Source organism: Arabidopsis thaliana (assembly GCF_000001735.4).
Source record: "Arabidopsis thaliana chromosome 1 sequence".
Taxonomy (NCBI): Eukaryota; Viridiplantae; Streptophyta; class Magnoliopsida; order Brassicales; family Brassicaceae; genus Arabidopsis; species Arabidopsis thaliana.
In genome coordinates, this window is record NC_003070.9 from 11,648,787 (window position 1) to 11,662,819 (window position 14,033).

Below are 14,033 nucleotides of genomic sequence, written 5' to 3' on the forward strand. Positions count from 1 at the left end.
GAATTTATTAATTACACAATAACACAAACATAAAATAAACATCAAAATCAACAAAAAAAACTATAGTCATAATTTTTCCGACAATTTTAAAAACAAAAACTCATGCGTAGCATGGGTGTTGATATAGTAAAGTTAAAAATTAATTACAGATCAAGGCTAGGATGCAACACTTCACCTCTTTGCTATATATCGATTTGATACTCTCACTTATATCTTGCTTTGGTTAGTTTTCCAAACAATCATCTATTGAAAAATACAAAATAATAGAAGACATAACGCTATATAACATCTAACTAGTTATCTCATACGTAATATTGAAAAATTGATACTGGTTTTTATTATTTTTGTATAAAAACATATTATTCTTATCCATCAATTTAGCATTTCATATAATTATTGAATTTAAAAAATAATTAAAAATCATTCATATATACTCATGTTTATTAGAAACATAATAGAAAAAGTAAGAATTTAAAATCTTATTATATAAAGTACGGTTTTGAAAGTTACTAACTCACGAGATCATGACACGTGTCAGGTCTATCATTGAGATGTTGACATATGTCAAAAAAAATTCTTTAAAAAGAAAAAATAAACATATTTACATATATTAATTTATATTTCTATATCTAAAAAATTTAACTTATAATTTTCTTCATTAAAAAAGAAAACTAACAATAAGATGGAGTATATAGAATTAAATTGTATTTATATTGCAAAATTGGATTGTATTTGAATTGTATACAATCAAATTAAATTGTATTATATTATGATAAATAGATATTTAAATTGTATTGTAATATCGAATTTGTAAGATTGAAATTTAGTTTAAGGAAATACTAAATTAAATACTGAAAAAATATGAGTTACTATTTAAAATTCAAATATCATCAATAAGTTGGAGTGTATAGATTTAAAAGGCAGTTTATTATGATGAAAGAGATACTTAAAATGTATAGTAAAATTGAATATGTATGATTAAAATTTTATTTAATTCAAAAATTACTAAATTAAATATTAGAAAAATGTGTAAATCACTATTTACCATTCAAATTTTAAATATTATCGATAAATATTTGAATAAATTTATATTTTATACCTACCTATTTAGGCGGACCTTATCTAGTATTGTATACAAATAGAGAACAAGTAGAAGTGAAAGAGAGATAAGGTTTTCGTAGAAGAAACCTTTAGAAGCGTTTCTCAACAAGTAGTGACAGTTGTCATAACACTATTGATTCAGTTACCAATAACAATTAATATTTTTTATAATTAAAATATTACTTTTTTTTTTTTGAAAACTTCCCTTGTTTTTGTCAATGGACTATTAAAACACTGGGAAATTTGCAAACAAAAAAACTATAATCATTAACTTACTATTCTGACTTGAAATATAATATTCTTTGTATTATATGTAATATTACCAAATTTGTCCTTATTGTCTCAATACCACCACCTGCCACACTACCGCCGGCCACCATCGACTCTGGTCATCACCGCCACCGGCCACCACCAACACCGGCCACCAACACCGGCCACCACCACCACCAACTCCACTCACCACCAACATCGGTAATCACCAACACCGGCCACCACCACCAATTCCGGCCACCACCGACTCCGGCCACCACCACCACCACCGGCCACCACCGACTCCGACCATTATCAACTCCGGCCACTACCACCGCCGGACACCACCAACACCGACCATCACTACCGTCGGCCGTCACCGATTCCGACCACCACCGACTCCGGCCACCACCACTGCCGGTCACCACCATCTCCAGCCTCTTCCACTCTATCAAATAGATCAATTTAGTCAATTTACTACCCTCTATTATTAGTTTCTACATTTTAAAAATGATAGTGTTAGTTTCTTAATTAGTTTATCAAAAACAATTCACCAAACATTATTGTCACATTTTGTTTTTCGAAAAGTAGCCAAACAAAAGTTTATTGTGAGCATGAGATGTTTATATGGTGTGTTTCAATTTTATAATATTGTAGCCAAACAAAAAACCATCTTATTATCTTACCCATAAAACCCCGGAAATTAATGGAGGTCTACACACCTAAATTTCGAAAAATAAATTTGCATTTTTAAGGCGCATATGAGATGTTTATGGCAAAAGTTCAATTTCAGAAGATAATAGCCAGACGAGAAACCGTGTTAGAGAATTTCCTCTTTATTTAACCAATGAGAACCCCGAACAATTAATACTGGTCTACAAAAGGCTCCTAGTTTTTTTATTAACTCGTACTTTTAAATGCTTAGACGAGATATTTATGGCAACTCAAATCTCATCGTATCATTTTGTAAAGAGTAACTATGCTATGTAAAGTTACCCCTAAAAAGCTAGGTCCAGCGTCCACAGAAGTTCTCTGAATTTTATTTAATGATTTGATTTCTTTTGATTTGTAAAATTATTTGAAAATGTGATGTTATCGTTCTTAATTGTATTTAATATTACATGTGGTGAACCTATAAGTAATATATAAACGAGAGTACGAGGAAACATTTCCCTTGCAATTTGTTTTGAAAAGTTTCTTACAAAATGGCATTTTGGTTAAGTTTGATATTTTTCTGCTTTTGCACATTTGCATCCTCAACTCCACCGGATGATCCGGTCAAGTGTGAGTCAGGAAACAACATGTGCACTGTGACGAACTCGTACGGAGCCTTCCCCGACCGTTCTATATGTGAAGCGGCAAAGGTGGAGTACCCCAAGACCGAGGCTGAGTTAGTCTCTATAGTGGCTGCAGCCACTAGAGCCGGCCAAAAAGTGCGGGTTGTGACTCGGTACGTTCACAGCATCCCAAAGCTCGTTTGTACTGATGGAAAGGACGGTGTTCTCATAAGCACCAAGTTTTTAAACAACGTGGTGGGAACCAATCCCGAAGCCAAGACTTTGACAGTTGAGAGCGGTGTGACGTTAAGGCAGCTTATCGGAGAAGCGGCTGAATTGGAGCTGGCTTTGCCACACGCACCATATTGGTGGGGACTCACGGTTGGAGGATTGATGGGGACAGGTGCTCATGGAAGTTCGTTGTGGGGTAAAGGAAGTGCGGTTCATGATTATGTGAGTGAGATAAGAATGGTGAGTCCCGGTTTGGCTTCTGATGGGTATGTTAAGGTTCGGGTTCTTAGCGAGACAATAGATCCTGATGAATTTCGTGCAGCCAAAGTTTCTCTAGGCGTTCTAGGTGTTATCTCTCAAGTAACTTTCCAGTTGCAACCAATGTTCAAGAGATCGTTAACCTTTGTTATGCAAAACGATTCGGATTTCGGAGATCAAGCCGTGACTTTCGGGGAAAAACATGAGTTTGCAGATTTCTTATGGTTACCAAGCCAAGGCAAAGTGGTGTATCGAATGGACGACCGAGTTCCGGTCAACACTTCAGGCAATGGCTTGTTCGACTTTTTCCCATTCCGTCCACAACTCTCTGTAGCGTTAGCCATCATTAGATCCTTAGGTAAATTTATTCTTTGTTTCTCAAGATAACTAATACAAAATATATTTGATCATTTGCATAGTTTTTTTGGTAAAAAATATTTGATTTGCATAGTTATAATGTTTCTTATAAACAACTGCTTCATGATATGAAGAGGAGAGTGAAGAGTCATCCGGAGATGCAAACGACAAGTGTGCGAGAGCAGAGCAAATAACGTCGTTTTTGTTTTCCATCTCCTACGGTGTGACTAACAATGGTAAAAATATTCGTTCACTTACTTATGCATCTTTCTATTGTTTCCATATGTATGAGACTTTACAACTTTCTATCACATATTCATTTGTAATTTCCACGGGCAGGTATGGAATTCACAGGCTATCCGGTGATCGGAAAGCAAAACCATATGATGTCGTCGGGTACATGTCTAGACAGCCATCAGGACGGACTGATCACGTCTTGTCCTTGGGATCCACGGATAAAAGGCCAATTCTTTCACCAAACAGCATTCAGTATCCCTCTCACACGTGTCAAAGGTTTCATCAACGACATCAAAGCACTCGTAAAGATTGAACCGAAATCTCTCTGCGCCCTTGAACGCAGCAATGGTATCCTCATCCGTTATGTGACATCCTCTCCTGCTTTTCTTGGGAAAGAAGAAAAAGCTTTAGATTTTGACCTAACTTACTACCGAAGCAAAGATGATCCCTTAGCACCACGTCTCTACGAGGATTTCATCGAAGAGATCGAACAAATGGCGATATTTAAATACAATGCATTGCCACATTGGGGGAAGAATAGGAACCTAGCGTTTGATGGCGTGATTAGAAAGTACAAGAACGCAAACACGTTTTTGAAAGTAAAAGAGAGATTTGATCCTTTAGGGTTGTTTTCGACGGAATGGACCAACCAAATTCTAGGTTTAAAAGGAAACGTGACGATTGTGAAAGAAGGATGTGCCTTGGAAGGACTTTGTGTTTGTTCGGATGATGCTCATTGTGCTCCCAAGAAAGGTTATTTGTGTCGACCAGGTAAAGTTTATACAAAGGCTAGAGTTTGTACTCATGTAAAATCAGTAAATGGCTATGACGATCATACCAAATTTAATTTGATGTTTAATCGTATATGAGAAAAGTGAAAACAGAACATTTTACAGAACAACGTCTTTTGTTCATTATGACAAGCTTAACAAGTTTTATGGTCGGTCACACGGGCCTTTGTTGTTGGGCTTTAGCCGGTTTATTTGGTTCAATTCGGTTTACATGGTTAGTCCTCGAATAAAATAATTTCGGTTTAAGATTTGTTACGGCTCCTCCGTCAATGTATCGTCGTTGATCCCAAATTTCTTCTGAACAATTTCGATTTTGAATTCGCGCTGAGTGATGAACGGCGCTTCTCCGGCTCATTCATTGGTTTCGACGACCGCCGTAGCTGGTGGAGGTGGAAGCAGTGGCGCCGCCGCTGGTCTAGACGATTTCCATTTTCCACCGGATATTCCCTCAATGCAAGAGCGAAAAGACGAAGCTATGCGTGGTCAGTTCTTACTCTTTTCCCTTTTCGTTTCATGATTTCGAATCTTAGGGTTTCAAATTAGAGGTTTTCTATAAGATTCGGTAATCAAATTTCTCAGTGATCAGAGATTTGAGTATCACATCTCCAAATTTAGGGTTTTTGATACTATCTGAAAATCCCAATTTTGTTTCCCTGAGTTTTTTTTATTTGGTTGATTGATTTGTTGATTTAACAGTAACTTCTTTAGATAATTAGTATTGCTAATTAATTACTAATAAATGATTAAGGACATGAGTAGATTAAGAAAAAGCTTGCTTCAGTTTCAAGTGTTTGTTTGAGATATGTTATGTAATAGGTTTGGTTTTTGTTTTGATGGTGTAGTTTTGAAAGCTGATTTGATGACTGAACTTGACAAAGAGGTTAAGTCTTTGGAAGAAGATAGTTGGATGTTCGAAGGTCCTCGTTCTCGAATCCATCTTATATCCAGAAGAGGTTAGTTTTCTTCTTCTTCAATCCTATTTTTCTGTATGTCACAAAGCTGTTTTCATGTGTACGTTTATATCAATCTTGAATAAGTTTTAACAGCAGTAATGATCCCAATGGTTCAAAATTTCATGTATTTGCCATTCTCTAGATTAGGCAAGTCGGTATGGTGAGAACATTTGATCGAATCTGCGGGTTTGTGTGTGTGTTTTCGGTGTTTCGTCATCACTAAGACACTCTACTGAAGTATATTTGTTTCTGATTAGGTAATTTTCTAAAGAAAGGAGGTGAAGTGAAGCTATGGTGAAATTAAGCTTTGTTCAGCTTCCTAGATGATCGGATTCATTCAAGTAAGAAATATCAGAAATGGTCGTATACGCTTTGTTTCGTGTTCTTCACAAATGTCACTAAAACGTTAACTTTATATTTTCCCATTGTAAGGGACAAAATAGTATTTCTATGGTGTTAATATACAAGTGAGGAAATCATTATTCGGCTAATGAGTCTATTACTCGAAAATGAAATTTCAATATTCTCAAGAATATAGATAATCAACTTTCATCAAAGACAATTTTTAAGTTTGAATAATTAATTTAAAATCCAGATATTTTTCTTGATTTTTTGTCTAACTTGGTACTTTTTATTAGTTCCTTTAAAAAAATTAGGTTATTATCATCTTCCCAAAACAAAGATTCTACTATATGTACGGAAAAAGAAGTACCAAAAGGTCATTATTAAATCCCAAAACTTGTTTACCTATTTTTATCAGGAATCAATTGATCACCACTACCTAAAAACCACAAATTGCTTAAGTTTGTTAACACTGATTGACAAGTGTCATACAAGTAATCCCATTTGCCACGTGTCATGTCCTTTTTATGTAACCTAGGACTTGAAAACCACAAGTGCAAGCAAATAACCTAGATGACACTTGTTAGAGAACGACGTCACCAAGAACCTCTCACACTCTCTATTCCACCACTTATTTACCACGGCACCGCCTTCTCCGTGGCATCTTCTTCATCGTCAAGCCCTGAAACATCGCCGATTCAAACCTTAAACGATCTCGAGAAACTCTCCGTTTTAGGACAAGGAAGCGGTGGGACAGTCTACAAAACCCGTCACCGGAGAACCAAAACGCTTTACGCCTTAAAAGTCCTCCGGCCAAATCTCAACACCACGGTCACCGTCGAAGCCGACATCCTCAAGCGAATCGAATCGAGTTTTATCATTAAATGCTATGCCGTTTTTGTTAGTTTATACGATCTCTGTTTCGTGATGGAGCTTATGGAGAAAGGATCTCTCCATGACGCGTTACTTGCTCAACAAGTTTTCTCCGAGCCAATGGTATCGAGTCTCGCTAACAGAATCCTCCAAGGGTTACGTTATCTGCAAAAAATGGGAATAGTTCATGGAGACATAAAGCCTTCAAATCTCCTTATTAATAAGAAAGGAGAGGTCAAGATTGCGGATTTTGGAGCAAGTAGGATAGTAGCCGGAGGAGACTATGGATCGAATGGGACATGTGCTTATATGAGTCCTGAACGTGTAGATCTAGAGAAATGGGGTTTTGGAGGAGAAGTTGGATTTGCAGGAGATGTGTGGTCATTAGGAGTTGTGGTTCTTGAGTGTTACATTGGAAGATATCCATTGACCAAAGTTGGGGATAAACCGGATTGGGCGACATTATTTTGTGCAATTTGCTGCAATGAGAAGGTGGATATTCCAGTGAGTTGTTCGTTGGAGTTTAGAGATTTTGTTGGGAGATGTTTGGAGAAGGATTGGAGGAAGAGAGACACTGTGGAAGAGCTTCTTCGTCATTCTTTTGTGAAAAACAGATAGCATTAGTCTCGGTTTGGTTTTCAGGGTTGAGAAAAGCAAGTCATAAACTAAGGAACCGAACTTTAGTTTCAGTTTGATCCGGTTTAATTTGAATTTTTGGGTTCGGTTTTCCTTTGAAATTCTTTGGTTCGGTTTAGTTTGAACTTTTTGGTTTGATTCGAGTTCAGTTTTGAAATTTTTATTACTTTTGACTAGGCTTAAAAATTTAATAACTTTTTTAAAAATACTTGATTTATTTTTTCTTACAAATTTTCTGTTTACAGTAAAACCTATATAAATTAATAATATTGGGACAAAAAAAATTTATTACTTTGAAAGGTATTAATTAATAAAATTGTATAAATTTTGTTAATTCTAACAAAAAATTTGATATAAAAAGTTTTTTTTTCTTTATAATCAATAGTATTTCTGAAACACAATTACAAGTAGAAAACAATTATTAAATTTAAAAAATAAAAATAGAAATTTGATGTTGTAAAATATTAGAATTCAACACTACAAAAAATTAATAAAAACTGAAGAAAAACATAACTAGTCATTTTTTACATATGATATTTATAATATTATATATAGATATATATTGGTAAATTTATACAATTATTAATTTATATTATTGATGAGACCATTTATTTATATAAGATTTTCATAAAAAAAATATTATTTTACTAATTTATCCGAGTTGTATCAATTTTTACATTGGTTTCAAATCGGGACCGAAATAATTTACTAATTTATAAAGATTATTAATTTATTGAATATTAATTTATAGAGGTTTTACGGTATTTGAAATAGTTCGGTTTAGTTTACACTAAACATAGACTCGGTTCAATATGTTTTGTATGAAATTTTTGGTATTGTGAAGTTATGAATTTTAGTTTAGTTTGGATTTATTCGGCATTCATGAAGGATTAATAATGTCAAAAAAAGAGAACAGATGAATAGTTATGTTGACTTAATAAGTTCGCATTGCTCTTCTTCAAGCAAAATAAGCGAAAAGTTCAAACAAGAGACTGAAACATGACACAGATTCTCATATTGATAGAGAATTTGTGTAAAATTGAGAGTTGTATGAAGCAGTAATGTTAAACCACTTTGATACAAGAAAGAAGAAATAAAAGATCAGCGTATGAAAAATGAATATGCTGCTCTCAGGGACTGTGTTACCTCAAAAGACTTTAAAAACTCCCAAAATCAAGGATTTTGCCTGAGTGAAATAAACATAATATAAATAACTAAGCAATTAAACTTGAATAGTTAGAGTTTGATAGACAACTACTAAAGTTGATCTTTAGTTACCTTGAGAGATCTAAGGTTTCAGGAGAGAGGAGACCCATCTGTTGAGTCAGATTATCCATATGCTTAGTTTTGTCCCATCCATTTTGTTCCTGCTCTGTTTCATTGTCCACTGGTGTTGAATCCATATTATCTGGAACCGGGCTTGACATGAGTAAGCGTTCGAGTAAACCGTAATCAACAGGGTCTATATCAGAATCCATTGGAAAGTCGTCAATGTCGAAGGACAAAGAATCATCGATCAACAGATCTGGATCTAGTAATGGACTAGAACCTCCCAGGTTTGGTTCCATGAAACTCTCTGGAGGCTTCTCTGAATTATTTTCCGGTAGCATATGAGTGAAGTCGGGAAGAGTTAGATCATCAGGTGAAGGAATACAGTTCTCGGTTGCTTCTGATGCTGCCGAAACATTTTCAGGAGTTGTTTCAATTGGTGATGATGACTGTATCTCAGAAGCTGTAGGCATTTCCTTAAGAGTTATACCCGATACTTGGTTTGATGAAGTCTCCATCTCTGTTCCCTCGGTAGTAGACGTACCATTACCTAGAAGGAAACCATCATCGCCGGTTTTGTAAGGTTCCATCTTCATAAGCTGTTTAAACATTGCTTTGGCTTGCTCGTGCATTGGAGGTTGATACTTCACTATCTGTCCATCAGGAGTAGCAGAATCATTATTACGGACAATGCCGTCTCGCTTGAATCTCCGCTTCTTACTGGTATCACTGATGCGCCTATTACTCTCGTTTTGCTGATTCTGCTGCTGTAAGAATTGAGATAGAAAATGAGGGCTTTGTACTGCCTTTGCAAGGAATGACATTAATTGTTGTTGCCGATTCTCCATGCCCTGGAGACGCTGAACCATCGTTTGAAGTTGGTTATCAGTGGACTGTTGCTGCTGTCTTAATCTGACGAGTTCTTGCATAAGGACGTTCTTATCTCTTTTAAGCCTTTCAACTTCTTCTTCGAGACCAAATTTGCCAACTTCAACACATGCGCTAACAGATGAGTTCTGTCCATTCGAGTGCTGAGATCGCTGATGTCCCTGTCCCTGTCCATGGGCAGGTTTTCGCCTAGTTATTGATTGTAGCAAGTGCTTCTGACCTCTTAAAAAACCTTCATTCGCAAATTCCCATCTATCTGGGTCAACCTTCCTGAAACCCTGTATCAAGAAAAGACACGCAAAATGGAATGAAAATGGATTCCACCAAGACCAATGAGAAAGAATTCATCCGACAGCTTTAGAAGTGCAAATCTAAAACCTTCAACACATAGTCTTTTAACTGCCAACTATCCACAGATTGAAACAGCCATATACAGGACGTAACTGATCAGTTGGCACATGCATCAAGAGCAATTTTAATTCAGAAGTCAAGTAAATGACCAATCATGGTCAATTTAATATATGAATCATGAAAACTACTTTATTTATGTTCCTATTATGGGTCTTACCTACCACCCAAACCGAGGAAAAACCAAAATATCTAATAGGGATAACTGAAAACTAAGAGGGTGAAAAGTATCTATGATCTACCAGTGTAATCTTTATGTCAAAGTCTGCATGGTATAAACTCATAAAGATTGAATTTTGCTTCAAATAGTGCCCAACATGTAAGACATCATGTACCACACAGACAGTAACTAAGGAATAACTGGCAAACAAGAACTGTCAGCAGAAAATTCAAGCTCCTTTAAGTGCATTCACCATCTTGCAGCATCACGAGCATCCTGCTCTAAATATTATGCAGTACAAGCTCCATTCACCATGACCTTTAGAGCAAAGCTTATATAGTTATCTACTTATATACACAATAAAATCTCCATCCAGCCTATATGAATAAAAAGTATTTAATCTAAGTGCAACCGTACAGAGCAAACCTATGGTTCCCGTAACTGACATGCCAGATAAAGATTTAAAGTCACACTAATAACAATATAGATATTCCAACACTAAACACCCATATATCTACTTAAGATCTAGTTTCTATTCCAGGCACTCCTGATCACATTGGCCTTTTAAGGTTTTCAAAGACGTGAGATATCTCCACTAAACCTTGACTCATCTACAACAAAATGATAGATTAGTAAAACAGAAAGTTGATAACCTTGCACTCAGGTCATGATCAACATGAGACTTGCTCTCTTATTCCAAATTTCTTCTTTCTTCTCCTTTATAATGAATGCTGAGAAAATTCAGGAAGGTTTATTACTATCTTACGACTATTACTAAACCTGATTACAGAGAGTCAAACAGACAACAAAGACAAAAAAAAAAGGGTATACATCTCTATTCTCATCCCCCTAAGTTTGTATGTACAGTCAGCTTCATCAACGCTCTCACATATCTATCATTTCAAAGCCGTGAGGTTCTAAACTAAACAATCACAAGATATCAAGTATTGCAAATAAAGTAGTCTCTAAAAAGCATACTCATGAAACTAACTATCGATTCTAATGGATACAAAACTCCTCTGCTCAGAAACATAAAGCAACCATGGGAACAACATTAATGGAACAAAATCCATAAAATCGAGAAATGATGAAGTAAAAAAAAAAGGCGAAGGGAAAGGGAAGAAGATTACATAGGTATTAAGCTGTCTAACGAAGCTGGAGAAATTATTATGCTTAAAGTTCTTAGGAAGAAGATCGCGAGCGAACTCCGGTGGTTTCCAAACGATAAAACTGTTGTTATTAGCACTCCAAGAGACAATCGAATCTGTATTGTGATCATCAACCATATCATAGGTCTTGCTCAGAAACGGAGGAGGCGCGTTTGAACTTAGAATCGCCGCAGGCTGAGGTTGAGGAGATGGCTTAGTCTCCATTGAATCTCCTCCGCCGTCGCTTGTGGTTACTTTGCTCACATCCATTCGGATTTTTGATTCCAAGTCAATATTTGGGAATTTTGAGAAAATTAGGGTTTTATATACGAAACTGGTGATTTTTACAATAGGTGAGAGAGAGAGATAACTTTTGATTGAAGATCTAGAGAATTCTCAGAGAACATTCACGAGAGATATGGGCGGAGAGAGATATAGATCAGAAGAGAGATTTTGAAATCGATGGAGAGGACGAAAGAGAGACGACGGGAGACTCATGAACACTTACGAAATTACGGAATTAGACATTTCGCTTTTTCTCTTAAAAGCGGATGATTTATTACGTGTCACTATATTATTCGCTATTACGCTCTGTTTTTTCTTTTTGGGCTGACTAGCCTGACACGAGTATCGATTTTAATTCGTTAAAATAATAAATTGAAATTTTATTTTGTCTTACAATCTTTTCAAATTCCATCAGAGATTTATGTATTAGTAACTAACAAAGTTTTTTCAAATCTTTTAAAAATAATAATAATTAAATCTACAAACTATTTTGAATAATAATAAAAGTAGATTTTTAAATCATTAGTTTAATAACACTAAATTTTATTAAAAAATTTTAACTTCATAATTAAATAATATATGATTTGTAAATTTTACACAAATCACTTAAAATACTATATTAAATACATCGTCTAAAAAATAAAGTCATGGTTTTATTTCCTCTATGTGGATCTCTACTTTCATATCTGTATTTTATTTCAATTCATATTTAGATTTTGTACTTTATTTATGAGTTCTTTAGTTATGAGGTTGAGAAGTTTTTGTTTAGTTTTAATGTTTTCCTTTATTCTAGGTTTTTTCCATTTGTATCTATTTTTGTTTACGGAAAATATGTTTGTTTGTCGGTTTAGCTTATAGAAATGTATTTTTTTTTGCCGGCATATGTATTGTAATAGGAAAACGGTCTATTTTCCCATGATAACTATGACATCATGCCAGATAGAGCCCGAACAATGACCACAATCCAGATGTCCACGAAAAGATACTTCTCGATCTATATCTCCCAAAATCGATAGTTTCATCTATTTCCCCATATATTTGGGTTTAATCGGTTTGCTGACCAGACCCTATAAAATCCACTCAAACCGATACCAAACCACTTTATATGTCAAACCTTCTTAAAAAAAAATAAAAAAAATAAAAAAAAACAAAATTGTTGTCGGTCAAACGGTCTATTTCTCCATGATAACTATGACATCATGCCAGATAGAGCCCTAAGTATGACCACAATCCAGATGTCCCCGAAAAGATACTTCTCGATTTATATTTCCCAAAATCGATAGTTTTCATCTATTTCCCCATATATTTGGGTTTAATCGGTTTTCTGACCAAACCCGATAAAAATCCATTCAAACTGATACCAAATCACTTTATATGTCATACCTTCTTAAAAAAAAAAAAAAAAAAAAAAAAAAAAAAACAAAATTGCTGTCGGTCTTGTCTTCTCCATTCTTCCCATAGAATTCCAGATTATGTTTATTTGAAAAAATAGTTTATCTCTCTCTTTGATTGTTACGATGGGTGTTAGATTTACTTTGAATCCACATACAAATTTGTCGTAACTAATGAAGAGATATTCAACAAAGCATTTTAAACGCATTCTAATTGCTAATAACGTTAACATCGACATTGACCTGAAAACTGGAATCGTTGCTAAGAATATGGCTAAGAAAGAGAAGATCAAGGTGAGCTTCCGCATGAATTTTACAATTCACAAAAGAACAACCCAATTAAACAAAATCAACATCTCAATTATTAAATAAGTTTTATCCAATTCTATTACTGTTCTTTCAATTGCTCATCTTAAAATCAATCTGGGAATTATAAACACCAGAAAACAATCAACACAATCCATCAAGTCGACAATGGCTGATTCAGTGTTATCAATCTTCTACAAAATGAATCAAGTGATTTCAATGGGTGGAATAATGTGGGAAGGTCTCAATTCGAGTTTAATCAAAATCGATGAAGCTTTGCTTAAGCAGCAGATCCGAGCGGAGATGAGGAATAAAAAGAGAGAAAAAAAAAAGATATAGGAAGAAGAAGTAAAAAAAGGTTATATTTATGATTAAAAAAAAAAGAAGAGGAAGAAAAGTAATACTGCATATGTAATTAGTAATTTACTTTGTAATTTCCTAAATTAGAGCTAAATAGCTTTACCCGAAAAGGAAACAACAAAATACAGGAAGTGTTCCTTTTTTGTGTGTTACCGTAACATTATAAAATAACCTCCCATTATTTTCTCACAATTACTCTACTACACATCGAAGAGTTTACAATTCTCAGATCGAATAATCAAAATCTCTCTTTGAAGATGTCGATAATGATAACACACCGTTACATGGTCAGAAACGTTTATGCCGTTCCGTTTCATACAAAATACGGATTTGGTTTCCATTACTTCTCTTGTCTCTTTGGTTTACATGATGTAAAGTTGGTTCCTTTCTTCGGCTTGAAACGTTTTTATTACCCACAAAAAGTTCTGTATAACTCGAAACCTTCAAATTCTAAACCGGTTAATGAGAAGCCGATTCAAGAACCGAGTCAAGAAGGAGAATTGTTTGGTGGTT

At 34.9% G+C, this 14,033-nt stretch overlaps 5 protein-coding genes across 6 annotated transcripts; 4 read left to right on the plus strand and 1 right to left on the minus strand.

The window, feature by feature from the left end:
- Positions 1-2,540: 2,540 nt before the first annotated feature.
- Positions 2,541-4,594, plus strand: GulLO1 (D-arabinono-1,4-lactone oxidase family protein). Its single transcript, NM_102963.2, has 3 exons — positions 2,541-3,474; positions 3,608-3,709; positions 3,813-4,594. The coding sequence occupies exons 1-3, from the start codon at positions 2,556-2,558 to the stop codon at positions 4,577-4,579; spliced, it is 1,788 nt and encodes a 595-aa protein (NP_564393.1). The 5' UTR covers positions 2,541-2,555; the 3' UTR covers positions 4,580-4,594.
- Positions 4,595-4,713: 119 nt separating this feature from the next.
- Positions 4,714-6,047, plus strand: SAMBA (valine-tRNA ligase). The gene is made up of 3 exons (NM_102964.5): positions 4,714-4,983; positions 5,344-5,454; positions 5,712-6,047. Exons 1-3 carry the CDS (start codon positions 4,833-4,835, stop codon positions 5,750-5,752), a joined length of 303 nt encoding a protein of 100 aa, NP_564394.1. The 5' UTR covers positions 4,714-4,832; the 3' UTR covers positions 5,753-6,047.
- A 322-nt stretch (positions 6,048-6,369) lies between these two features.
- MKK10 (MAP kinase kinase 10) lies at positions 6,370-7,287 on the plus strand (the record flags this gene model as incomplete). Its single annotated transcript, NM_102965.1, has 1 exon — positions 6,370-7,287. One exon carries the CDS (start codon positions 6,370-6,372, stop codon positions 7,285-7,287), a length of 918 nt encoding a protein of 305 aa, NP_174510.1.
- Positions 7,288-8,177: 890 nt separating this feature from the next.
- HSFA1D (heat shock transcription factor A1D) lies at positions 8,178-11,685 on the minus strand. Of its 2 annotated transcripts, NM_102966.4 has the most exons (3): positions 11,161-11,685; positions 8,584-9,740; positions 8,178-8,491 (listed from the first exon to the last, which is right to left on the minus strand). In NM_102966.4, exons 1-3 carry the CDS (start codon positions 11,446-11,448, stop codon positions 8,479-8,481), a joined length of 1,458 nt encoding a protein of 485 aa, NP_174511.2. In that variant the 5' UTR covers positions 11,449-11,685; the 3' UTR covers positions 8,178-8,478. The 2 variants fall into 2 exon arrangements, with proteins under 2 accessions (NP_174511.2, NP_001321152.1); NM_001333004.1 differs by having other exon boundaries at positions 8,200-9,740; positions 11,161-11,675.
- Positions 11,686-13,028: 1,343 nt separating this feature from the next.
- On the plus strand, positions 13,029-13,336 carry AT1G32337 (uncharacterized protein; the record flags this gene model as incomplete). Its single annotated transcript, NM_001036048.1, has 2 exons — positions 13,029-13,148; positions 13,298-13,336. The coding sequence occupies 2 exons, from the start codon at positions 13,029-13,031 to the stop codon at positions 13,334-13,336; spliced, it is 159 nt and encodes a 52-aa protein (NP_001031125.1).
- Between the last annotated feature and the right edge of the window lie 697 nt (positions 13,337-14,033).

Bases quoted from the DNA above. Each gene is read 5' to 3' on its own strand.
- GulLO1 (NM_102963.2), top strand. From the start codon at position 2,556: ATGGCATTTTGGTTAAGTTTGATATTTTTCTGCTTTTGCACATTTGCA. The intron at 3,475-3,607 runs GTAAATTTATTC...CATGATATGAAG, and splicing joins AGCCATCATTAGATCCTTAG to AGGAGAGTGAAGAGTCATCC. The intron at 3,710-3,812 runs GTAAAAATATTC...TTCCACGGGCAG, and splicing joins CTACGGTGTGACTAACAATG to GTATGGAATTCACAGGCTAT.
- SAMBA (NM_102964.5), top strand. From the start codon at position 4,833: ATGAACGGCGCTTCTCCGGCTCATTCATTGGTTTCGACGACCGCCGTA. The intron at 4,984-5,343 runs GTCAGTTCTTAC...TTGATGGTGTAG, and splicing joins AAAAGACGAAGCTATGCGTG to TTTTGAAAGCTGATTTGATG. The intron at 5,455-5,711 runs GTTAGTTTTCTT...GTTTCTGATTAG, and splicing joins CCATCTTATATCCAGAAGAG to GTAATTTTCTAAAGAAAGGA.
- HSFA1D (NM_102966.4), bottom strand. From the start codon at position 11,448: ATGGATGTGAGCAAAGTAACCACAAGCGACGGCGGAGGAGATTCAATG. The intron at 9,741-11,160 runs GTAATCTTCTTC...TTCTTGATACAG, and splicing joins TTAGACAGCTTAATACCTAT to GGTTTCAGGAAGGTTGACCC.